The 27,126-nt window shown below is 41.0% G+C and overlaps 1 protein-coding gene across 1 annotated transcript in view; it reads left to right on the top strand.

The window, feature by feature from the left end:
• The window catches only part of LOC129112492 (protein O-mannosyl-transferase TMTC2-like), a 50,348-nt gene extending 24,742 nt beyond the window's left edge, over window positions 1-25,606 (top strand). The window contains 11 exon segments of the mRNA XM_054624611.1: window positions 7,688-8,522; window positions 9,002-9,116; window positions 9,871-9,956; window positions 10,504-10,688; window positions 10,808-10,886; window positions 12,668-12,789; window positions 15,517-15,598; window positions 17,745-17,859; window positions 20,076-20,139; window positions 23,845-24,012; window positions 24,014-25,606. Coding sequence (XP_054480586.1) covers window positions 7,688-8,522; window positions 9,002-9,116; window positions 9,871-9,956; window positions 10,504-10,688; window positions 10,808-10,886; window positions 12,668-12,789; window positions 15,517-15,598; window positions 17,745-17,859; window positions 20,076-20,139; window positions 23,845-24,012; window positions 24,014-24,049 — 1,887 coding nt within the window. The 3' untranslated portion in view covers window positions 24,050-25,606.
• Window positions 25,607-27,126: the final 1,520 nt, after the last annotated feature.

Genomic DNA, 27,126 nt, shown 5'->3' with positions numbered 1-27,126 from the left:
TGACTGATCTTATTTACACAGCCTGCCTACAAATAAAAACAGGTTCTACCTGCAAGTGTGTAAGGCTTTACTGTACCAGTGGGGCAGCTTCTCCTGTAGAGGTTTCTGGCAGAATGATAACCCACGACTGTTATTAGTGGGCCTGCGGTGAGCGGCGCAGAGAGATCAGAGAGGGGAGAAAGAGGGAGTTATAATGTTTTCTCTTCTCCGTGCTTGGCATAAGTGACTCACGCATGTGTGTGTTTGCTTTGACGACTGCGAGGCCATGCAAAACAACACAAGCTGCTAAATCATCTCTCTCAATCTCTTTTTCCCTGAATGCTTTTTAATGGCAACTTCAAGATCAAGATGAAAGATATGATTCAGTTGTGCCGACTGACCCTGATGAGAAAGTGGGGTTTAATTGCCCCTCCCTTGGACACCAAGTTCAATTATAAAAAAACAAAGAAATATTGAAAAAACATGAATCTAAATGGATTGCGAAATGTCAAACCCTCTTAACGCAGTATTTGTCGGGATTGTGTCATCAGGCGTTCTTTTGTCCGGCCCTTTGTCAACAAAGAGAGTTGAGAAAGTACAACCTGAAATACATCCAGCACCACCCTTTTTTTCCAGTCTGTTGCATTACAGTCTGAAATATTTCATCACCCTCAGTGCCTGTCAGAAGCCGTTATGAAAAATCCCATTTTCCTGTGTATTTATCACACAGGAGAGCAGGGCTATCATCAGCAGCCTCCGCCTCTCTGTCCAGACACAATAGCCCTGGCCGGCATCCCTGTGCCAGCCTGTCAGGTCCTAGTGCCAACCCCCCACCCCCCAGCACCCCCAGCACCCCAATGCCGCCTCCAGCACATCTGGCTCGTTTATCACTCTGGCAATGCCCTCCTCTATTGCCCCGGTCACGGCTATCTTGGCGGGGAGCTCGTTATGTGCGGGGGCCAGCCACGGGGGCAATCGTTTCCTCGATTATGAGCCAGACGTCTCAGGGCGCATGGGAACACAAAAGGGAGAGGGATACCGAGAGAGAATGAGAGGGAAACTATGCCCTCACTTCCTTTCCTTTATCTGGTCTTGGTCTTTCTCACCCACTGTACCCTTAAAGGCACATTGAGAATGAACGACCTGGCGTCTGTTGTATCACACTCTGCCACTGAGGCACAGTCGGTAGCCATTGGATTAGATGGTAGACGGATAGGTTGCAAATATTCTCGGTTCAGAACACTGCAGCATGTGCTATTTCCTTTTTAAATCAAAAATGTCCCATTTCTTCCACCATGAAGCAAAATATTGGAAAAACCTTCACATCACGTTATTTGACCGTTGCCTCACAGCAGCCACAACCAATAAGGAAATGCAAATCAGCTGCAGTGGAAAAAGCAGGAGACAGATGCGCTTCGCTTCGGCCAGCAACCCATTTCTTATCCTATTAACTCCATAATCAGACTGAGATGAGATTTGAAATGAGACAAGGTAGAAAGGAGGCATTGTTAGGAAGTGGAGGATGGAGACAAAGAAAGGTGTGGCGTTAGCGCTGCAGCCTATTGAGAAGGCAGAATGAGTCTTGCATGCCAGCATCATAAGAACATTGCTCTTTGCACTCAGTCTGTCAATGGCTAAAACAAAGAGGTTGATGAATGAGGCTCCAGGCTTTAGACAGGTCCAGGGAAATATTTTGCTTTTGTTGGTTTTACAGAAAGGTCAGTGATTAGACCCTGTGTTGAAAGCACTTAAGCAAAAGGTGGGGAATATAGTTCCTCAAATAATCCTCCATGCTCCCCACTTTTTAGGATTTACTTGAGGCACGTGGGCATTAGAGGGATTGTATAGTGTTCTTAGAGGGTTACTGACTCCTCCTCCCCCGTTTGCCTCAATGAGCGCTGCAGGCTGGCAAATTAAGATCAGTGTAACCAGCTGACGGTTTGGGTGACGTTGTCCTAATTAATTAAAGCAGAAGCATTCAGCCGTGAAATGATCCCCTCTGTTGCAAGTTCTGCTCTATGCTCTTTATTTAGCTTGCATGATTGGGTGTACTGGAATGTCAAAAGTAGGGCATGGTCAGATTTTCTAATTTCTTATCCTTCACATACCTTGCACAAACTATCTTAACTGCACAAACTTGTTTTTAATTGCTTGATTCAACGTGTCATATCCCATAAGTCTGTTACATCCATGTGGTAGTCTATAGATAGTTGTTAGCTAGCTAAGTGTTAATTGTTGTAACTAAAATGGTAAAGTTATTGTCCTTCTGGCGCTAAACAGCTTCAGGTGCATGTTTACTGCCCCCAAAATTGGATCCGGACACAAGACTTTGACGTGTAAATGGAACTTATCTGTTTGTGCAATTGGTTCTTGCATGACATCCATTGTTTTCTGAGCCTGTAACGCTATTTTAAGAAGATTATCCTCAATAGCACAAATTAGTAATTACACAAAACCAACAAAAGCTGTACGACATTTGATCATCGTGTAACGCCCTTTCACAGTGCTGTCCCTAAATTACTCAAACAGGAAGCTCTTTAAATGTCAAGTTAACACCACCGGCGCCCTCTGCTTTTATCAGCTGTCTTGGTGGACAGCACGCGAGGCTTCAGCCTGTGACCCGTCTCATTACAGTCCCCTGTGCCAGCAGCGGCAGGGCTTTCACGGAGAGAACTAATGGGGTAATTAGGTCACTCTATCAAAGTCAGCCCTCTTAATGCCAGCCAATGCTGCCGTCTGATGACTTGGGTGAGTTGCGCCAAGTCAGCAGAATCCAGTACACATTAGAGAGTTTGGAAAAAAAGAAATGGATGCATGCCTCATTGTACCTTTCATCACAATTTAACATGTCACTGGTAATGCATCAAATATGAGCACGGCTGGGATGTGTGCTGTGCAAACTCAGTGGGTCCAGAACTTTGAAGGCCTTTCCATGCACTTGTCACTGAGAATGAATTGCTTCACAGTCGAGTGATGTAGCTCCCACCTCATCTTGAACATAAAATAAACCATTTAATATTTAAATAATATTTTAGTTGCAATAAGTAGCTGGCAATTAAACTTTGGGGTTGACATGATGATTGTTGTTTTGTCTATATTTTGGACATGAAAGAAACAGTTTCAAAAGAGTTTTTTGAGCATAACAAGATTTTGATTTAAATTTGATCCCATCCATGATCAGCCCAGTGTGCTGGAAAGAGTTATGTGCGGTTTGAATTGGACATGACTTTAACAAGAAAAGTCCGGAAGATTGATCTCCTGCTGTCTTGCGTCAGTCCTCAGCAGCGTTAAACAGTGCACGTATGAACTCAGCCGTATCCCGCTGTTCCTTCAGGCATGTTTTAAACAGCTCTGCACGCTACAGTGTCAACAGGCAGACCACACACTTCTGGGATTAATAAAACGAGAGCTAATAATGAATGGCACCATTAAAAGATGAAGGCTTGGGAGCTTAAAGCTGTATATTTATGAGCGGAAAGAGAGAGACGGATAGAATGAGAGAAGGGGTTAATTCAGGAGAAAATGTGGATAATAAACTGAAAGTGGAACGAAAAGTAGGAGAGGGGAAAAATGCAGAAATTGACGCTGAATTTCCAAATGAGGATCCAAAGTGAAGGAGATATGTGGAAGGTTCAGAGGCTTGGAGCAAGCGTGAATATTGCGTTTGACAGTTGGCTGGGGATTATGCCAACCGTCCTCTATTGATATACACAGATCAAATGAAGGCAAATCAATCATAGCTAGAACATGTTCCCAGGGATTTAAGTTACACTAAAGCTGAAAACAGTTAAATTAGAAGAAACCTGAAAGCATATACAGAAAATACCCCCGAGGATTAGCTTTTATGGCTAACTGCGTTTGGATTTCATTCCGGGACTTGCCATATGATACATTTTTCTTTGTTTTAGCACATGGCATAGTTATAATGGCCACAAACAAGTAATAATAATATTTAAAAAAATGTTTACTTATAGTTTTCTTTTTGAAGCCATGAAATCCTTCTGATCATATTGGATTGGTTTAAAAAAAAAAAAAAAAAAAAAAAAAAGAAGTTGCTGTCATGGCTTTGTTTCAAAAGGACATTTTAACATTTTTCATTGAGCTTATAGAAAAAACTAAGGACATGTAGAAGCAGAATAGTCCTCTCTTGTTGTAGAAGTCTGGCTTGTCCAACACAGGTGAGACTCATGGACTTAATTAGCTCTGGAGAGCTTGAATGTGGTTCGGCCATGGTTAATGTGATTAGCTTCACCTGTGCTTCTCCTTCCTGGAGTCACAGTGTGCACCAGGAGAGAGGTTCAACAAATGTAGAGAGTTTAGGTCGTTTTAAACTTGATTCCCAGAGCAGATTCATAGATACCTGTGAGAGCCGTAGATGCCCATTTTATAATTCATGTAGGCATTAATCTTAAATCACCACTAAATCACAAAACCAGCTCGTTTCAAGAGCTGTGTTAGTCCTGATAGTGCCCTGACAATAATCATCTGACCATAGAATGACAATGTAAGCAGGAATTGTCAGGAAAAGCAATGACTCAACAGTTCAGTAGAGAGGTTAAAGGACTTTTTACAGCAATTAAAGGGTGCAGTTTAGTAGGGAATAATTCAGTTGTTGGGTTATTGAAGATCTATTTTCAATCGAAAACAGAAGACTCTACTGAGCAAAGCAATACAGCAAAATACAACCATCAATCCTTTCACTTGAGTCCTTGTTCACCAACGTGTTGCTTCTCTAATCACACAAGGGATTGGTGTGTTAAGTTGGCAAAAAAAAAAATTCATTTCATTTTCAGCTGAGTTTGTGCATTCATGGTCATACAGCATTCAAAAGCAGATCCAGCATCCTCGCTCGCATACTTACAGGTGTGAGCTGTGTGATTGAATGGGAAGTCGGTAAATGAACGATTTAGAAATAGACAAGGCAGCGAGGGGTGAAATTAAGCTCATTCACCTAAATACCACAAATGACTCTCTTGCTGGAATTGGCTTATCTTCTGATGCCAAGCTGAATTGGATTTCTAAGACAGTTTCCTCCCTTGATAGGCACGTGGGCTCATCCATCAATAAGCAAACCCCCCTCTTTTTGTGTAAAAGCACTCTCTCTTATCCTTTATGTGCGGCCTTTCAGCATGCAAATCAATATCCAATTTTTTTTTTCACTCTCACTTCCCCAATGCTTATCCGAAATGTTGAACTCCTTGAAATGGCCCTTTTCCATCTTGCTATCGACAAGTGGCTTTCTGTAACTAGCTGTGTCTACACTGTGTCTACGCCTCCCTCAGCAAACCTCATGGGGGAACATGCTTTTGCCATTTTTTCGATACGCAGAAATCAACTGGAGCCAGTAGGTCACATGATTTAATGCTAAACCTCTTATTCTAATCCCAACATGGGTTTGTAATGGTTAACTTGTTGTTTTCCATCATGGTTCCTGAAAGCGGGCAGGAGCTTACTCAAGCATGCTCATAGCAAGAGAGGGGATAATTCTCTCAAAAGTTTATTAATGAGACAAATGTAAGCTTGTTCTTTGTGCTCTGTGTAGCTATTATCTGCCGATTGTGCAATTCATTCAGAGCTGATTTTACAGAGAGTCTAAATTATTACTGAAGTAGAGTAAACTCAACTTAAGAGATAAAAAGAAAAGTAGGGCTACATTGGACCAACACTGAGTTATAGAGCACATCTTTGGACATCAAAGCCAACATAAGAGATAAAAAAGAAAAGTAGGGCTACATTGGACCAACACTGAGTTATAGAGCACATCTTTGGACATCAAAGCCAACACTGATAACAGAGCTACTAGACTACTAATATGTTAACTTCTCCTGTCCCATGCTTTCATACCAAACAGCATAAACAGTAATTACATTGTGAAAGAGTGCTCTTGTGTGTGTGCAGACACACCTCTAATTCCCCCTGACAGGTTCAAATACAGTTCATATTACTCTGAAAAAACAAGTGGGCTCGGAATGAAAGGAAGTGAGCAGCATCTCTGTGCTCATCACTCATGATGTTATGTCGTATTTAGTCCATTAGGTAAACTCTGTTAGGAACATGAATAACAAGCACTTTTTCGGTATTACGGCAGGCTGTCTCTGTCAATAAGCCGGTGTGACATTTCAGTTTAACCTAAATGAAATACATGAAATCAGATGTACTTAATCTTGGCAGAAATACACCACTTGATCAGATTAAAGCAGTAATTGATTTCAGCAAGCATTATGTTTTAATGTATGGAAGAAATATGACATTAGAGAATATGACAGACAGGAAATGTCTTGCTGTCATCAGTATGTCAATTTCCCTGCCGACCGTCAACGCTGAATGTAATTTAACAAGCCATTGATCAAAGGTCAAGGACGTGATAGCACAACCTTGTCATATCATAGCAGCTGTATCTCAAAGTGAAGCCTTACAGACATCTATTAAGTCCTCCATTGTGCAGCAACTGAAATGAATGATACATTTGGCCCTGGAGTGTCACAGCACACTGTTTCTGTCTTTGGCTTTGAATATTTATTCATTCTATAAAATGTATGCATCAAAGACTGATTTTCCTGAAGAGTCACCAACCAAATGTCCTCTATGTTTCCTTCCAAGTATGTACTGATACGACAATCCGGAGTGTAACACCATTCAGTTTAGGAAACACTGACAACCGGTTGCGTGTCACAATTCGTTTAAAGGTGTTGCGTGACAGAGGACCTAATAGCGATCATGCTGCAGAACTAATGCTCTTATGAGATGTAAACAGCATCTACATACCAACACAATAAGTCTTAAGCTGATTACCAGTCACACTTACTGAAACCCTGACAGGCAACAAGTTAGGACTTAGAGAGAAATCCTCTAATGCTTTAAATGAACTTCAAAGTTGACCTCCACCAGTTTAGAACTGAGGCGAGTGTGGTTTAGTAATATGTGGAAAGTTGTAGTAATAATCCTTACTTCACATCTATGTGGAAGTACGTTGCCCTGTTATCATTAATACAATGTTCTTAACATTCACAAATGTATTGGCAAACCAAACGTGAAATTCAAAATAATGCATCTTCAACAGATTTAAATTTGAGATATTCCATTAAAAAATTACTATTTCTTAAAGTAAACAGTCACATTGTTGCTGACCGAAAGAGACATCCATTACAAAGCCCAGCTGTCCAAATCCCAGCGTGTCTTTCACCAGCTAGAATTTTATATTTCCCTTTTTTTTCATGTAAACCAAGCTGTGTTGTTTCTGGCTATGGGGAGTTTTGATTTTAAGAAGTATGCTAGTCTTACAAAGAAATGCATAATTGTACTTGAGTGTGGTTTATGCCCCAGGAAGCTTTCAAAAACATTCCAGAGATTGCTTCGCACGGTTTCTCCTTCTATAGGGGATAGTGGGATAACACATTTTCTTTTAACAAGTTTTTTCTTTATTTCAAAGGTGGGTTTATATATCAATACCTAACAGCTCATTCCAAAAAAACTGGAACATACTTCTTAATAACGTGTTGTCTTGAGTGACCCTCAAAACATTTATGGGACCACTGGCTCTCTGATTCAGCTCTTATCAAGACCTTGACAGCTAGTGGATTAGCTTTTCCCAAATGAAAACAAAATCAGGTGCTCTGGAAGACAGAACAAACATTTGCGGCTCTGGACTGAAATGTTGATTTAGGTGTTTTCCTTTAGTGTGACTTTTTTATTCTCTCCTCTCTTTCAGAAAAAGAACATCAGTGTTTTGCTGAGTCTCGGCGTGCTGGCTTCCTGGGGAGTGATTCTGCTGTCAGCTCGCTTCTATTGGATGGGGAATAAGCCTCCCAACTTCTCCAACTCTGACAACCCTGCGGCTGACTCGCCACATTTTCTCACTCGAACGCTAACGTTCCTCCACCTGCCGGTCGCCAACGCCTGGCTGCTGCTCTGCCCCGACAAGCTCAGTTTCGATTGGTCCATGGACGCTGTTCCCTTGGTCAGGTCCTTGGCCGACTGGAGGAACCTTCACACCTTTGCCTTTTATGGTGGATTTGTCCTCCTGAGTTTGTTTGGCCTCCGTGGCTCCACCTCCACGTCCAAGGAGACCAACGGGAAGGCCTATGTCACTAATGGGAAATCAATCACCAACGGGAATGGTTACCATGCACCTGACACAAACCATAACACAGACCAGGGGCCGCCAAAGACCACTCTTAATGGGTCAGCTGGACTCCACCACTGCCCTCCACGGACGTCCCTGCCCCCTACAGAAAACCTAGTACTATTTTCATTAGGGATCGTCTCATTGCCTTTCATCCCAGCCACAAACCTGTTCTTCTATGTAGGTTTTGTTATTGCAGAGAGGGTACTATACATCCCCAGTATAGGCTTTTGTTTACTGGTTGCTGTTGGTGCAAGACACTTGTATGTCAGACTGAGGACTAGAGGCTGCAAGGCCTTAATGTTGTGTCTCTGTGCGGGACTAGTGCTGCTGAATGGACTCAGAACTGTTCAGAGAAACAGAGACTGGAGCAACGAGGAGAATCTCTACAAGTCTGGGATTAGTGTGAATCCTGCTAAAGGTAAGAGATGGGGCGCAGTTATCATATGGGATTGGAATCAAAGTCCTTTTTCTGACTTAAGTTTCCATTGGAGACAGGGGAAGGGAAGGGACTTTTGCCTCTCTGTACTATTTGAGAACTGACTGAAAGCCCTGTGCAGCACTGAGTTCCAGTAACTGTCAAGCACCAAAAGCAATTTAAAGCAATTCAGTATAACTTGTGAATAAAGAAATAACACATTTTTCTTCTTGCAAATGAAATGTTGGATTCATAAGCGATGAAACACACAGTTGTTCAATTGAGTACATTCTAACATCTCTGCTTCGGGAACCTTTGTGAATATTTGTCTTTTAATTACTTATTTATTCTGTTTTATTTATTTATTTATTTAATTAAGCAAATTGACGGCAATAACACTCTTTTAAAATGTCCTTTTGTACCAAAGTTGTGTATTTCCGGGTCTGAAAGTGCAACTTTTGACTGAAACCTGTCTCCTGTAGCCTGGGGAAACTTGGGGAACGTACTAAAGAACCAGGGCAAGATGGCGGAGGCGGAGAAGGCATACAGAAACGCACTGCACCACCGAGGGAACATGGCCGACATGCTGTATAACCTGTGAGTGTTAAAGATAAAGACGCCTGCTCCCCGATCTTCCTGTTCGCAAAGTCTTGACGCAATCGGGGTTCAGATTCCTCGCATCCATCCCTTGAGATTGCAGTGGCAGAACAAGAAAGGCAGCAGGGAGAAAGGGAAATGGCATGCTGACAGAGAAATGACAGACAGGAAGATCTTAGAGACGGCAAATATAGATCTGGTACATGAGGAAAGAAACAAGTGGGACTCAGACCTAAGTGTGATGCAATAGTGTGACAAATAGGAACTAACTTTGTGTGTCCCTGGTGGTTCTCTGTACCTTCTGGTGCTGATTTGAGACAGTCTTGGTTTGCGGGGCCTGTGGGAGGACAGAAAGCCGCCTCCAATCCTGGAACACGGCGTGTCAAAGGTGCCAAAACCTCATAGCGGACCAACGTCTCTCGTGCTGACATTGTTTTTCTTCCTACAACTCTGTTCCCTCTCAAGCTACGGGTGTCAGGAAGCTGGCAAAGCAACATAGGGAGGAAGTGAAAACCTAGTGATGGTGTTTTTTGCATTATTTGAAACTGAGGTGCAAAGGTATATTGAGTAAGTGATACAGAAGCTGCTTTGGTTTTTTGTTGTTTTATTTATCAGCTTTCACCCAAAGTCCACACATCACTTTGAAGTGCTGTAATATTGAGCAAACCTTCACTGATTTAAAATACCAAGACAAATCCTCAGTTATGCAGTTCATGGTGTTGTCTCACATTTTTCCATTTTTTGTGTCTTTTAGTGGCTTGCTGCTGCAGGAGAATGAGCGTTTTTCTGAAGCACTGCATTACTACAAACTGGCCATTGGGAGTCGGCCAACACTGGCATGTAAGTAAACAAAAAAAAAACTCTCATTTTGTAGAGCTTGTCGTTATCAGTAGAGAGTTATCATCAATTAGATTTCCTCCCTCATTGATTGACCAGATGTGAGCCAAGGGCCCGTTATTGGATCGCCATCATGGTCCAATTTAAGTGCTGAATAAGATGTTCTTTTTCCACATGCTCATTTGGAGGGCCATATTCAGGCCATTTCAGCTTGACGGTGAAATGATGAGATTCAATCTCACACTTGAGTGCTCGCATGTGAGATGAGGGTTCGTCTCTTACTGTTCCAAGGACAATTTTATGAGAGAGGTCAGGACAGTTTCCAGACTGCTTTTTCAACTTGATAAGTTATCTTTATTTCGTCCTTAGCTTCATCTCCTTATAGACTCATTTATTTCTATTTCTCACTTACTTTTCTTATGGTAATATCATCTGCCTTTTGACCTCTGTGCCGTCTCCCTTTTGCTGTATTGCGTGTCCACTGGATGTGTGAATGAGTTTTTAGCTTAACAACATCCAAATTGACTATGATTTCCTCTCCTCTTCACAGCGGCCTACTTGAACACAGGAATCATACTGATGAACCAAGGCAGCCTGGATGAGGCCAAACGCACCTTTCTGACATGTGCCGACATTCCAGATGAGAACTTGAAGGACCCCCACGCCCACAAGAGCTCCGTCACCAGCTGCCTGTACAACCTGGGAAAACTGCTCCATGAACAGGGCCAGCAGGAGGTTAGGACTCAAAGCTCAACCATTTAGAATTGAACAGGAAACGGTGTAGATAGTTAAGAGTCCCTCATCTTTATTATGCTGATGCAAAACAAAAACTGGACTCTTTTCCTCTACTTCAGGAGGCCCTGTCTGTATATAAGGAGGCGGTACAGAAAATGCCCCGACAGTTTGCACCACACAGCCTTTTCAACATGATGGGTAAGTTATTGTTGGAGCCTGTTTCACCCCCAGTCTTAGTTTGTAATTCAAAACTGAAATTGCAGAATGAAAAATTACTACTTTGACAATATCTGCTTTGAAATTAAATCTGAAATGAGTATTTTAGGTGAGGTAACTTAACCATTCGATACGTATAATTATGAAGATCAACGTCATGCTTGTTTTATGACGTAAGTAAAACAATGTCGACCTGGCACAAGTTTGGCTTGAGTTTCAGATTGTTTTCATTGTAGATGTTGGTCTTTCATTTTATTCGAGCTTTGAATTGAATTCAACAATTTGACATTAACTCACTGCCCAAAAAAAAAGGACTTGGACCACCTGTTTGATTCCAACACTGCGCAGACGTTGTGTCCTCTTGCAGTGGATTATAGCTAATCCGTGCAATAAATCACATCCCTCTCTTTGTTATTGTAACACTAATTACATTATTGGAAGCCCATCCTGACGGCAAGGTTGTGATTGCAGGGAGATGTCTGCTTATATACCTTGGACAAGCTAAAGGAGAATGGGAAATGTGTTTTGTCAGGTGGAGTGAGGGGTTGATGGAGGGCAGTGTTTGCATTAGTGCGATGTCCAGCGGCTTCTTTGTTTAAACTGATGTCACATTACACCAGGGGCCCTCAGCATGTCCTCAGATCAAACAGAATCTTATAGAGATTTACTCGTGACAACTGTTCTTTCAGGGCTACATTCCTTTAAATATTTCAGCGTGTGAAGTCCTGCACCTGTTAGAAAAATGCCAAAGATTGGAGAACTTTTTTGAGAAGCAGTTTCAATATTAACTTTTTATCTATGCAGCAGGGTGGTGGGGGGAAAACATTAAACATTGTGGCTTCAGAATGTTTTAAGAACCCATTCACTTTTTGCACACTTTATTGTGTTGTAGATTAAATTTTAAATTGATAAAAAAATGTCCCCATAAATCTACACTCCATATCCCAAAATGACAAAGTGATATTGACATAATATTCAGATATTTTGCTCAAGCACTCCAAATTGTTGCCAGGTGCATCCTGAGTGTGTAGAGATTGGTCGGAGTACACCTGTGGCAAGCTGAATTGACTGGACATTAGGCCCCACAATTCACATTGCATGTCAGGAAAAAAAACAAGCCATGAAGTTATCTCTGGTAAAAAGTCTGAACTACAAATAAACTATGCAAAATGAAAGCCTTATGTACAGTTGCTGAAATGTGAAATATAACAAACAAAAAGTATTTAGTATTCTTTACCATAATTACAAACACATAATGGACTTTATATTACACTAACTCCTCCTCTTCGTCAACAGCATCCACTTCTATTGCCTTTTTGCCAAACATTTTAACTTTAATTTTAAATTAACTTTCGTCACTAATAACCACGACTTTGTTGGCTTTGATGGACGATGGCTTGGCCTACACTTAGCGGTCTTTTTGTTTTTGGGTTAGGACATACATGAAGTGGTCAAGGCTGGGAGAATGGTCTGTAATAAATTAGCACAGACAAAGATATACTAAAACAAATAGGATGTATTTGTATTGCACCACATTGAACAACCACTGCCCAAAATGGACCACATTTGGCACATTAGCTGCCAATAGCTTCCAGAAGCAGAGATTAAGTGTTGAAATAAAAATACACACATGTATTTCAGCTCACAGCATTGAAACAGCATTTTCTGATGCAAATGCACATTTATGTTTCCTTTGTTTTCTTTTATTCATAATCATCACCCAAAAACACAAATTTTGACTCTAGCTGTGTGTTCTGTTTCAGGAGAGGCCTACATGAGGCTGAACAGGCTGGAGGAAGCAGGTCACTGGTACAGAGAGTCCCTCAGGGCCAAGCCTGACCACATCCCAGCCCACCTTACTTATGGCAAACTCCTTTCCATCATTGTAAGTCCCGTTACTGACACACACGCATTGAGAATCATGACGCGAGCCAAAGCATTATCCTAGTAACGATTGCAGTGGTTAACTACCTGGCAGAGTGTAATTAAACGTGGAGCTGAAGTGGCGGAGTGAAGTGATGAATAATGCATATTGACCGAAGCGATCGATTCCCTGCAGAGCCTGGAGAACTGTGATAATTATTATGAGGTGTGAGCTTCTGACTCTGAAATAAGCACGCTAAACAAACTCTCCTCCCCTGATCAGAAGTCAGCGAGAGGAAGTGAGGTGCATTCATGAATGAATATTGTTTGACCTGAAATGATACAAGTTAGTCTAGTGGAAAAGTGGATCACACAAGTGTGAAAGAAGAAGTGATAAATACTTCTTCGTTGGCCTTGAATCGACCCTGATCCAGGACCAGTGCCAAATAGATAAGAGAACAGCCAAATCATAGCGGCATAAAGTCATGTCTGATGTCTGAAGGTCACAGACGTGGGGATGAGAGCCACCCCTCTGTGATTGGACGAGGTCCAGATTATCTGTGTGTTTTCTGCCCCTCACTCTGCAAATGCACGAGTGTTAGAAGGTTTGCCCAACTTTTCCCAAATGTTACTTTGCCCTTCCAATGTTTTTTGTCCACAGAAAAACTTCCACTCTCCATCCTCCCACCATCGGCCCCATTCCATTGAAAACAAAAACACGTTTGTGTAACAACAGATGTGTTCACAGCTGAGTCAAGTTTAGATGTGGGAGTTGAACCGTGTGCCCTCTGCAACCCCCCTAGACATGTTTTACCTCCTCCCTTCCACAGCCTTCTGTGTTGATGAAACCAACATGCAGCACCTTACTTGCAGCTGTAACCCTCACTGGCTGCAAACCTTAGTTCTGATCAGTTCCTCTCTTTGTTGAAAGATTTAAAGATATACATAGCTCACACACCACTTGTAAAGCACAGGTTCAGATCAGAGTGGCTCCCACTGTGGCTGGACAGCTGCTGCGCTCCCTCAGGCTCAGGATGCAGGTCCATGCAGGGCCCCGACTCTCAGAGAGGCCCCCTTCACTGCTACAGGGCTTAAGGAACAGGAGATTGGATGGGCCCTGGACAACGGGCCAGTGGACAGGCTTATAATGCAATTACTCTCCTTCCTTATTAAATCACTCCCATCAGCTCCATTTTTGGCTGTCCGGCCGCAGTCAATCGACAATACAGACACGGGGTGGAGAGGTCAAACTGAATTCTTGTACTGTGGTTCACCCCGACGCGTGCTGTAGTGCTGTTTTTCTTGAGTAGTATTACCCATCAATTTTCAAAGTGTACATCTCCGTCTTCCTAAAGCCACAAAATAACAAAGCTGGAACCGGATAGTCTTGTACCCATCCACATCCCTCAACAGATAACAAGTACACTTCCTAAAACCACTCATTTGCCTCATTCTTCCCAAGGTCAAAGTGCTTACAAATAGGCTTAGTCTAACATTAGAGCCCTGCTGTCTGTCGGAGATCTCTTGCTGGAGTCAGGAGGGTGTGGTGTGCATGAGGGAAAGTTGTGGTCAGTCAACTCTGAGCTGATTTATGAATTTGAACTACGCTGTGTTTTTTTTTGTAATGCTCAGTAATGCAAAAACAGATGATTACACAGCTTTAAATCTGTTAAAATAGAGCATACCACATAATTGTCTTTATATAGTTGTTAAAAATATATAATCGACTTTGGCCTGAATGCTTCCTGTAAATCATTTATATGATGACTTGCTCCAACCTAACTGGACTGAACCACTCCAACTTCAGTTCTGATGGGAGTCTGGGGGAAAGGGTTAATTGAATGTAAAGAGAAAAGGGGCCAAAGAAAATGTGAAATAAGCCATCAAGGCCTCATATTTTCTCAAACATGTAGAGGGATTGCAGGCATGGGGGAAAAGCTAATGAAGAAAATGTAATAGGCCCAGTCCTCTCATTTCTTGTTGCATGGCAAGTCCATTGGCAATATGGAAGCAATCAGGGCTGAAGCATGAAGCAATTGAGAAAAAAAATTGAGTCTAATGCACACAGAAGCTATATGTTTCGCAGTTTGGATGCAGGTACACACACACACATACACACACAGCTTGGGGGGTTTTCTGTAAACGTTAGGCATGGGAGGTGGGGTCCTATATTCTTTACAAGCATCACTTTCATGCTGTTACTAAGCCTCAACTGATGCATGTCAGTGCATTAAAATGCCTCAAAGCAGATACGGTAAAATGCAAGAGAGATTTTTGTAGCTGTGTGTGTCTGTGAACGCATGTATGACACAAGATGTCCAGCTGTACAGTCTCCACGTTATAAAATGATGCTGCTATTGTTGGTGGTGAACAAAAATGTTAATTTGACTCTGTGGTCCTTGTAGTGCAAAGCTGCAGCAGATCTCAGAAATGTGCACCTCAGGAGGGCATCTTAGCTTGCCCGAGCATATAGACAAACATACTGTATGTTGTTATAGCTATTATATATAGCTATTATAGCTATTTAAGCTATTTAAACCCAATTCCTTCTGATTGCTTCTGATGTTTGGACCCCGGTATACCTTCTGCAGGTCTACTTTATTTATAGTGAGGTCAACAAAAAAACGTAAGGTCTTGTATGTCTTGTGCCATTGCAAAAAACTAAATATACTATATACATATAACTAAATATTACAGGTAACAAACAAAACTTGAACATCAGGTGTAATTTCCTTCCTTTTTCTTATAGGGGCAGAAGACAGAAGCAGAGAAGTACTACCTGAGAGCTATTCAAATAGACCCGTCTAAAGGAAACTGCTACATGCACTACGGTAAGAAGAGATGTCAAAGTTTTTTTCCTACTGTCGAAAAAAGGCAAACATTTTCAGCAAAGCCTGTTTGAAACATTAGAATAATAAAAATATGGATGCCTGCGTCCCCGTAAATTTCTGTTGTGGTTGACAGAGCTTTGAGAATATAATTTAAAGGTCCTTTCTACCAACTATAACATGCCTGATTGCCTGTAATTCAAACCTCTGCCATGCCGCACTTGTAGGCTTTACAGTAATGACCGGGCTTTGCTGCAGTAAGCTGTACTCAGGATGATTATTAGGCTGGAGTCTTTAGACCCTTTCATCCAAGACCTATACTTTGTAGTGCCACCTTCAGACCCAGAGTCATTAAACACACCAGCTCCTCTTACAACATGTGTTGTAAACCACCCTGAATCCAAGCTCATAGCTTATGTAACCTGATAGGAGTTTTGGAAAGAACCGAAACAGCGTGGTAATCATTTGAAAGTGTCAAATACTCTGCTGTTTTTTTTATTATTTCCCCCCCCAAAATAGTCATGTTTTAGCAATCCCTGCACCACTGTAACAGATTTGTGGACGTGTAAGATCATTTAATTTACTTTTGGTTTAGTGTTGGGAGTGTGAGAGAGTTGTTGCAGATGCTGCAAACACACATACAATGCGTTGTTTATCTGAGTTGGGAGCTGGGATCAGGGTACATTGTTTACCATTTGTAACAGAGAGTGAAATAACACGTACAGCCTGTGCCGCTCTTGATACAGTGTTTCATATCAGGTAGGAGAAACAGGCTCCTTGCCGCTCCATGTCGCTATCTTCAGGATATTTGTAGGAAATGAAATCCGTCCTGAAAGCACCATTGTTTGTTGTCCCTTTCTCCTCCTCCTTATCTCTCTCCGTTCCTCCTGGTGCTTTCTCTTCGCTGGATATCTCAGAGTTTGGGTTTAGTTTGGTCCCCAGCGAGGGTTATGTTGCTGTCTTTGGACCAAGCTGTTTCCCCTTACACTCTTTTTCTTCCTCTCAGCCTCTCTGGCTATTTTCTTTTTTCAATGTTATCTTGTAGCTTCTTGCTATAGGTGATGTTTATATGGGCCGGTCCCCCTCCTTTATCGCAAATCTCGCTGCTTTGGCCGTCCTGGGTCCACTGGATGAGCTCCAGGTGTTAGTGTGTAAAGAGCGATGGTATCAGTCTACGTTGTAACACAACGGATGCACACACAAACACACACACATGAGAGATTGAAAGGAAGTGAGGACACAGAGGGTGATAGCTAAGACAAGGCTCCCCTTTCCTGCCATTGTTCACAGTAACTCATTTTAATGCAAACTGTCCCTCACATGACCCGGTTCTAAATAGTCTGCTTTGGTTTTTAATGGCTTGGTTATGGAAGCTGCGCTCAGGCAAATAGGGTTAGCTTTCAGCACAAAAAAAAGCCCACAGAAATGCACCTCAATGGAAGCTTCTCGGCAGGCCCCTCTTCCTACATTCAGCAACATCTGCGGCTGAGCTCGGCTGTTAATTTATAGCCGCTGAAGCAGACACTTGGGTGGGTGCCGCATCAGGTGGCCAGACTCCCACAGGAAAACGCATGGAATACCTCCGTCTCATCTGTGCTCTCAGACGTCACCGAGCCAAACAACAATCCTTTCACTGTCTCACTTTTCCCCGCCTCCTCGTTGCATTTCCTGTGGCACTCTTCTGCTTCATTCATCTTCCTTTGTCTCCCCAATGATCTCCATCTTTGTATGTCAAAGCTTCTCTACAAGCTTACCCCGCCTTTCTGTCCCCTCAATGCAACTTCTTTCATTATGCTCACTATGACAATCCTAACATGGTGATTTTTAGAATCTATACTATTTACCACTAAACCTTAGTTTAGTGTGTTAGTGGGCTAACATTTATTACATTTTGGTGCTAGATGAGAAGAGATATTACAGTTCATGCCGAGGAGGACAAGTTATAGATCACCAAAGTAATTTGGAATCATCATCTTGGGACCATCAATATTTGGCAAATTTCATCTAGTGGTTGAGATATTTCTGTCTGGACCAAAGCGGTGGACCATTGCCATCACTGAAGCCAAACCATGGCTAAAAAAAGCACCAAACAGAACTTCTACTTCAAACAAGTAATAAATGCTCTTCCCCTGTCTTCCTCTCTCTTTAGGCCAGTTCCTGCTGGAACAGTCTCGTCTTGGCGAGGCGGCGGAGATGGCGGAGAGAGCTGCGGAGCTGGACAGCTCAGAGTTTGATGTGGTCTTCAGTGCTGCCCACATGCTCAGGTTGGCTAAATTGATTACACACAACAACACTGCTTCACGGTGGAGTTTGCCTACTTGAAAAAGCATATAGTACAGAAAATTGAATTATTGTATATATCAAGAAATGTGGCACTCATGTATTTACAGACTTTGTCACTTTCACCATTTGCGGGTTTATTCTTTACCACTGCCATTTAATAACTGCCTTTTAAATATAAATGATACCAACGTTATAGAATAGTAAATGTATACTCCATGGTAATTGCTGCAATAAAAGCTATTAAGTATTTCAGATATAAACAGCAGTATAGTTTCAGTCTATCATAGTGATGTTTCGGTCCAAGGTTGTTAAGATGCCATCAGAGAATTTCCCCTCAAAGTTTGGCAAGCACGTGCACAGACAGCACATGGGTCTTAAAACGCGTCAAAGAGGTCTGCAAATGTCCTCTATTCCCAGCAACTCAAGGAAATATTGGAGCGATGTGCCACCATTCCTTTTTTGCTCTATATATCTGGAGAAGTCATTACTACTCTATACCATCCATCTAAATGCAACAGCACAGAGGATCTATAAAAAGTTGAAAGACTCTGGACTTTTTTGGAAAGAGCAGATGTAAATGACAGATCACTCTGCCGTATTCTGCTCTAAATGGTTGTTTTCAGCTGAGACGGACTGTGACATGAATCTAAACCGATTAGGATTGGGTTAAAGGAATGTGACACACCTGTCCTTAGCTGGATGTCAAACTTAAGCTGCTCTACTGCTCTACTAAAGGTGAGCTTTTCATGTTGACTGACCATAACAAGGATTTAAAAAAAATGACCCGATAATCCAGTTTGATGGAAGCTTGAACGTAAATGTCTTGCATGGACCAGGCCTACGTTTCATAGGAGCAAGCTCTTATGATTCAAATATTGTGTTAGTATGATATCTACAATAAATCATTTAGTTTTTACATGTTTTGGGTTAAACCATATTGCATGTTTTGTCCGCCCTGTTCTACTTTCCATAAACCCTGACTTCTTGAATCTTGATTTATTCTGCAGCACTTGACCAAACAAAACAAAGACCAAGGAAGCAAGCTATAAGATGATGACTAAGATAGCCAGTCATGAACTCCACTGAACCCTTGATAAAGTGTTGCCTGGATCCACATGCATATTTTACTTGAGTCATAGTCTTATAAATATAAATGATCATGCCGGGAAAGAATGGTTTCCTTGACTTTATTAACTTTGGCACTGCTAAGTCCAGTTCATGTACTCTTTGGATAAAATGTATGGAGCAGAGTAACTATTGCCATTTTACAAACCCAGCTGTAACATGTGAATGGTTTGGTGGAGTGATTCTGGCATAAGAAACATCCATCTCTCTTCATTATGCTCTATTGAATAATAAGTAAGGCATAATGGAGTTCAAATCAATGCCCCAATACGAAATCTAAAGTGCATAATCAAGATGCATAATCACAGTTATTACACAGCTAAGAAATTAATCACCTGTCACAGAACATTGTTTCCTTTTATTCTAACTAAAGTATTTAACAAGCCCATATAAAAAAGAAATCTAGCATTGCTGCAGCTGAATAAGGATCTGTACCATAAAAACAATAATGAAATGTGTTCCCGACCCAATTTATACTTGTTTTTAATACTAATTTTTCAGATTAACCTTCAATCTCTGCTTTTCCTTGTATTCATATCAATAATTTAAAAAAAACTGGTAGACACATGCAACCGAGGATGAGGGTTTGAAAGTAGACCTTGTTTTGTTAACAAACCAAAAAAATGTATGGAACTGTTTTGGCATATTTTCAGTAAAGTTGATTTGATTGATTGATTTATTTATTATTGTACCTGCTGAATATAATGGTGCATTTTTATTAATGTTATCCTATATTCAAACAGTTAATCTCTGACATTAAGATGTATTTTCTTAAGAGAGACGTGTACACAACAAAATAAAAGAAAAATACAGTATAAGCATAGACAAACACAGAAATTCACAACACACACTTTTCATAAAGAAATGAGAGGTATTAATTTCACATCAAGAATTGAAAGTTTTTCCAAGCCGAAGATCTGACTATTCCAATTTTGAATCGATTAGCTGATTAGCTGTACAACAATGAGTGGATACGATTATCAGTAATTTGTATTGGCACAATATTATCAGCATAAATTGTGTTATGACACGTTCTAACTCTACTTTTCTCTCTGTTCTTCTTTCTCTTCAGGCAGGCCAGTCTTAATGAGGCAGCGGAGAGGCAGTATGAGCGTGCAGCCAGCCTAAGACCAGATGTAAGTACCTGGGACTGGTTGGCCTGTTAGCACTTATCATGGAAATGCACACACACACACACACACACACACACACACATACGCCTGCACTGTTAATTCAATTTACAACATAATATATGTTACCCATCATTCTGACATGATATTATAATACTGTTGTTCCTGGCATGCAGAGGAAATCAAATGGAAAACTGTGTTCTGTTCATGGTTGTGAACTGGTGCCTCATTGTGCTTTATGCAAAACACAAAAGATCCCAAAGAGAAAAGTGGTTACTGTCGTCTGTTATTGAATTCACACATTCAGCTTCCGAGCACACCCTTGTTCATAATGGTATAGTTTACCAGACAAAGCCTTGAGGGATGTCATGTCTCTCGATGTAAGCACACGCGGTTGAGGAAGTGGGGGGCTATTATATCCAGTTTCTGTATATCAATCAGTCACTTCAAAGAAAAAGGGGGATCTGTGAGAAAGTAACTTGGAGTCCTAGGAACCCCTGCGCTTTCAGACAAGACCTAGAAGAGCTTCCTGCAGTCATTTGTCATGCTATTCTGCTTAGCGATGGTCTGCTCTGCGACTTACGTTGCCAAAGGAGAGAGGGGTTGGACTTCCATCTACATGCATTTAACTGGAGGAACTAGTGTTACTGTATATTGTGACAGCCTTCATAGTGTTCTCCAAACTTTTCTGTGCGGTTCTCACGCTCATGCGACCGTGGTGGAGATTGTTTAAGCTTAACGTTAGCTTTTAAGTTTTACCAATTGCATTCACACTTCAAAAAATCATAAAACTGGTGTTCATTTGGGAAGATTATCTAGCTGAACAATACGTGTAAGTATCATAAGCTTGTGTTTGCCACAGAGTTTATTTTCTGCAATAATCCAAAATGAAATGGAGCGATCTCATTTGAGTCGAGGGAACCAGAGTGATGCCAACTTCCATGGTTGGCGCACAAAACTATGTCATCCCTGCATCACTCTATGGTAACACATTGCGTTCAGGGGTATATTTCATTTTTAAATTAGCTGAGCTACTCTTCTATTTTTTCCACATATCCCCGTTGGCAACTGCTGATCCACCAAGGGAACACATTGGTCTAGCTGGGAATCACCGCTTTAATGCTTTAATCTGCCCCTTTTATGATAAGGTCTGCCTGTCTGTTTATATCCTGTTTAAGCCTTAAAAAGCTGAGTAAATCCATGCAAGATACGATTACTGGTTGTCTATTTTAATTTGGAAAGCCATGTGTTTATATTTTATTCTGTAAAAAAGTAAGCTACCTACAAGTCATTATAATCCCTGGAAGCATTCATGTGCACATTCAGATAAACCGGGGGCTTCTCTTGTCATTTGTCACAAGTAAAGCTTCTCTTGTCGATGACATTTTCTATGCACGTCTGCTTAGCGGATGATATCAACTTAATCCAGCAGCGTTCAGGTCATGAAAGATTCAGCTCTTGCTGTACGTGTTAAGAAAGTAAAAGATTGTTTACCTCCAGAGAAAGTTGCGAGTCAAATTTTTCACTTTGGAATCAAACTATATACAGAAAAATTTTTTTTTTTTTTTTAAACAAATCAGATAGATGCTCATCTCAAATATAACGCTGTACTCTGAGCAGAATCGGCTGTATTTACTGGGGAAAATGGGAATTCTCAGGGTAATAAGGCTACAGTATGAGCTATTCAGCCCCTGCAAATAGAAAAAGATGCAAAAAAAAAAGAGCAGCTACTAAAATACAAGAAAATACAGAAAAGAGACTGCTGTATCTGTTTATAGAACAGCCAAAAAAACTTTTTTTACAACATATCAGTTACAAATCATTTTACAAAGCATAGTATTTTTTGTATGTGTGAAGAATTATAATTTACCGTATTTTCCGCACTATAGGGCGCACTGGATTATAAGGCGCACTGTCAATGAATGGTCTATTTTCGATCTTTTTTCATATATAAGGCGCACCGGACTATAAGGCGCATTAAGCGAAACAAAACAGTCAGTCAGTCAAACTTCCTCCACTTCCTACCATTGATTCATTAATGTTGAATTCTCTCGCAGCTGCTCTATTCCCATGTTCTACTGCGTGACTGATAGCCTTGAGTTTGAAGTCCGCGTCGTAAGCGTGTCTCTTGACAGGAGCCATGTTGGGTCCTTATCCACACACACTGTAATATTATGATGAAGCACAGTATGTATTACTCCTGACGCTCCTACTACGGTAGCCGTAATGCTGCAAGCGGTGCGGCTTTGTAGTTTACTAAGTCTACTAAAACATGTTGACAGAGCGCCGTGTACCACACAAAATCACTTCGAGGTCAGTAAGCACAGCCAGAATTAATCCATATATAAAGCGCTCCGGATTATAAGGCGCACTGTCGTTTTTTGAGAAAATTAAAGGCTTTTAAGTGCGCCTTATAGTGCGGAAAATACGGTACAACTTACAATATAAAAAGGGTTCATTGTTGCTCGTAGAGCAGGATGCATCTCTAAAACTGACTGATGCAGAAGCTAGCTTATCAATACTGTATATCCAACTTGCTGAAGGTCAAGAACAACTTACATCTGTTTCATCCCTGTCAGTGGATTGTCGCAAGACGTCAAAAATAATTACTGAATTACTTTCAGTCGGCCTTCCTGTACACAGAACACAAGCAAGGCTCCTTTTCTGATGATTCAGCCCCGTCTGTGAATCGCATATCACCCAGTTGTTTAGAATGGCAAAGGGACCCTCATTTATACAGCTTAGTATGTCTCGGCTGTTTACCAAGTTCCTTAATGGTACAAAAAGCAGAGCAAGGGTTCGGAGCACTTTAAAATGTAACCGCATGGTAGAATCAATTATTGCACTAGGTGAGAAAAAAACAAACCCACCGAAGGGGCGGAAGTACCCCACTGTAGCTCCTCTCTCTGTGAAAGTGCATTAATTATGATGAGGTGAGAAAAAACAAGCTGCCACTCCCAACTCTCGTCTCTTAACACCGCTTGAGAGGTGGAATGTAAACGAGAAAAATGGGAAGAACACTTGGGTTTGGGGATAGAAAATCTGTGAAGTAGTTGCCAAGTCGCTAACCATATGTCATCCAGCGAGGACGCAGGGCCTGGGAACAAGGCCAGGTCTGGGGGATGAGGTGCCAATGACTTTTAGGATGAGCTTTGGGTGTGTTTGTCAGTCATGGAACGCTGAGAGTAATGTCTATGGACCTGGATTTTGTAGATTTCAGCAACTGGTACACTTTTCCAGATGCCAGCTGGTTTCAATTTGCAACTTCTTAAGAGGGTATTTTATTAAATAAGACTCCAGAAAGACACCTCTAAATTGTTTGTTCATTGATGAATTTTTTTTTATAATAGCTACCTATTATCACTGTGGCACTATCTAGGGACACCCATATTTTTTTGGCCATGCCAGCTACTGTCCTGCGAGATTTAGATTAGGGCTAATTTAATGCATGTTTGATTTTCTAAGCTTCGAGCACATTTCACCAAAGCCCTTGATCCACCATCAATAAAGAAAAAAAACCTGGCAAGCTTGAGTGTGTGAATGTCTCACATTACTAGAACTGAGAAGGGCGATTTTAAAATAGATTGCCCAGATAGATAAATCCAATGTCGACACAAGTACAGTAATCCTGTAAGTCCTGACAACTCACCATGATTATGGCATTTGCTCGTCTCTGTCTCCTTTTCTAAATGTGTCTTTGCCCTCTCCTAGTACCCGGCTGCTTTGATGAACCTTGGTGCCATCCTGCACCTGAACGGGAAACTTCCCGAAGCGGAGGCCAACTACCTGCGCGCACTGCACATCAAACCCGATGATGTCATTACCCAGTCCAACCTGCGGAAGCTGTGGAACATCATGGAGAGGCAGGGACTCCGGATCAAAGCGTGGGCTCGGGATGCAGAACAGCAACCTTTGAACTGAGACAGAGTTGCTGCTCTGTTCCCTTCATGATGTGTCCTCCAGAAAGCGAAGCAGGACAGGAAGAGAAAGAGCTGGAGGCTAAAAGCTCTCTCTACAAGACAACAAAGACTCGTTCTTTAGAGATGTGGCCCGTGATGCTTGTTGAAGACAGTTTGAGGCTTGGCATGTTTGGGATTTAAGGGTGTAAGAGTTCTGCCCAATAAAACGTCACCACCAGCACTGTTTGGTTGCTCAAATAACTAATGTTACAGTTATTACATTTTATAAAGCAATGCTCAATGTCTTTAAAAGATGCACTGAAATCAAAGGTAAATAATTGCAATGTCCAAAAGATAAAAAGGTCTCAAAGATCAGCTAATTATTATTTCACTATCATTGAAAACTTTGGTATGTTTTAAAGCACTTCATTTGAAAAAGGATGTAGAAAAAAGTATTTAAATAATGTTTTCTTCAGTTGTCAGCACTGATGTGTGAATGATGCCAGTTGGTTTGTGTTAAAGGTGACTCCAACGATTTGGAACTGGGAGTTCAACTGCATACGTGAAAAACCTTTTGTAAAAGAGAACTGAGCTAACCAGACCTCTGTAGCCCGCTCCTCACCTCTGCTTGAGGCTAGCGGCTTGAAGCTACATTAGCTGCTACAAGCGTTGAGTTGCATTGTGGGTAATGAAGGCACCAGGTTTTGACAAGAAAGTAGAATGTGCGAAATAAAAGAAGACAAAATCTCTGGTTCTGCTGCATTTATTTGATCCTTTTTTTTTCTTTTAAACTGTCTATTGTGAGTCCAACAATGTCATAGGAGTGCAATGCTAAATCAGTGGAGTACTCTTTTACAACAACGTGATTATTACCCTCAGGGTGCACTTGCTTTCTACGTTTACTCTTAACATAGTAGAAGCATAACATTAAAAGCATGCTAGTGCTAAGGCATATTCAGGTACCACCCTTGAATACAGTGCTTTGTTATAAGTTGCTCCATCCAATTAAAATACCAGGTTAAAGCATAATGCATATAGCTCATTTACATTCTGTTGTCTTGAGTCACTGAAGATTGTTTGCACCTGGTGCTCTGCCAATTCTTGTGACTGTAAACATGAAAACAGATCATGGGACAAATTCCTCAGCGGTGCCAAAGCTTGTACTGAGTCTTTACGCCTCTCGTGCCAAGCAAAAACTGAAATGTGTCGTGTTCCTTTGTGTCAAACGAAGATGTTTCATTTCCTGTGATCCAAACTTAATTTATTAATACATGTTGTTTCGTGTGAAGAAGCCAACACTGTGCCGTCACTGTCACAGAAGCCCGCCCTCTCTGATTTCTCCACATAGATCGGCTACATTATGCAACATGAGAATTGCATTAAAATGTTTTGTTTTTTTAATGTGTATTTTTTTTTCTTCTCTCTGTTTGGGGATATCAGGTTGTGGTTCCTTTGTGACACAGAGAGAGCTTCTTCAAGTGATGTTAGGTGTTTTCTGATGATCGTGATGTTTGGTTAAATTATAGAAAATGTGTAGCTGGATATGTGTTGTGTTTTGTAAAGAAAAGTGAACTTTTTTCCACAATAAAAACATGACTGTTGCTGTCAACAGTGGGATGTCCTCTGGGAAGCCTGTGCCTCTCAACAATGTAAATTCAGTCCACCAACCCACATGTATATATATGTAAACACAGATTATGCATTGAGTTGATAGTTGGCCTTTTATGCTGTCAATGCATGCTAACATACACAACCATCTGTTTCTCACAGCAGAGATTGGGAAGTGACAAAATCAAAGCATGTAGTTTCCCATGAAGCCAATATAACATGGGGGATGTGTTCAAGACAGCAGTTGTTTACTTACCTAAAGCCAATATACAATATTACAAACTACTTAGACTCAAGTTTGCAGTGAGCTAAAAGGAACTCCCTAAAACAGGCAAGAAACAAGGGGGAAATATGCCCTTAACGCTCAATATTATTTTATTGCTATAAAAATCAAGCATAAAACAGCCAAATTAATACCAATGCTAATACTATAGGCCCTGCAAGCAACCAAGACATCAATTTATGATGTTGATGATACAGTCACACAAGCAGCACATTGGTAATTTGTAACACACAGTTACAACGACTACTGACAAAAGGATGGAGTCATTGCAGGGAAAGTCTGAGTGTGAATACAATCATTCTTCCCTTTTCTAGCTTTTGAAATTATTTGTACTTTTCTCACACAAGCTCGTATGAAAAGGACCTTTTTCACAGCAGTCATTTTGACCTGTCAGAGCAGGAAAATCACAGGTGCAGTTGATAACAGTAACGATGGGGAGGCAGGAGTCATCGTTAAGGTTATTAATTACACCTGGGCTTTTCCTGCGGTGACAGGTCAAAATCTCTGCTGGGAAAAAGGTTGATTCTAAATGAGCAGCAGCAGCAGTAAGGACACTATCTTTACTTCCCAGTTATAAAGCTGTATACATATTAATATTAAGGACAAATGCAAGTTTACATCAAAATAGAATATTTAAAATTGAAGCCGTAACACTACCTTTTGACACAAACTGAACCTGCATTGCTGTCACACCAAATACAGAAATGTTTTAAAAGTTATGGACCAAGCATGAACAAATAATATATTTCTTAAGGTTGCCAAAAGTAATTCTTTAAAAATGTTTAATAAATGTTAGAATTAAGAAGTGTTGTTATATACTGTATGTCTGAGAGGTCTAACTCCCTGTTGGGTATATACAGTATCTTTTCCATATATTGAATATTGCATTTAAAAAAATATTCCTGAACTATTTTGCATTTAATTGACATATTTATGTGCCATTTACAAATTTTAAATATTGTAAAAAGGGAAATGATTTCTCTCCAGTGCTGTTAAATAGTCTTGTTTTTATTCGAAACTGAAAAAAATAGTGTCACACTCTCTCTAAATGACACAACACATGCACAGCTCTCTGAGAGAAACCACTAATTAGACTTCTCACAAACTCAACATGTTGGTATCATCTGATCAAGCAGACTTCAAAGAGGTTCTAATCACACGCCAGGCTTTGAGCACACCACGCTGTAAATATTTAAGAAGATA

Source organism: Anoplopoma fimbria, chromosome 23, assembly GCF_027596085.1.
Source record: "Anoplopoma fimbria isolate UVic2021 breed Golden Eagle Sablefish chromosome 23, Afim_UVic_2022, whole genome shotgun sequence".
In the NCBI taxonomy this organism is placed as follows: Eukaryota; Metazoa; Chordata; class Actinopteri; order Perciformes; family Anoplopomatidae; genus Anoplopoma; species Anoplopoma fimbria.
The sequence above is the reverse complement of the archived record's forward strand: the minus strand, read 5'-3'. Positions and strand labels throughout refer to the sequence as shown.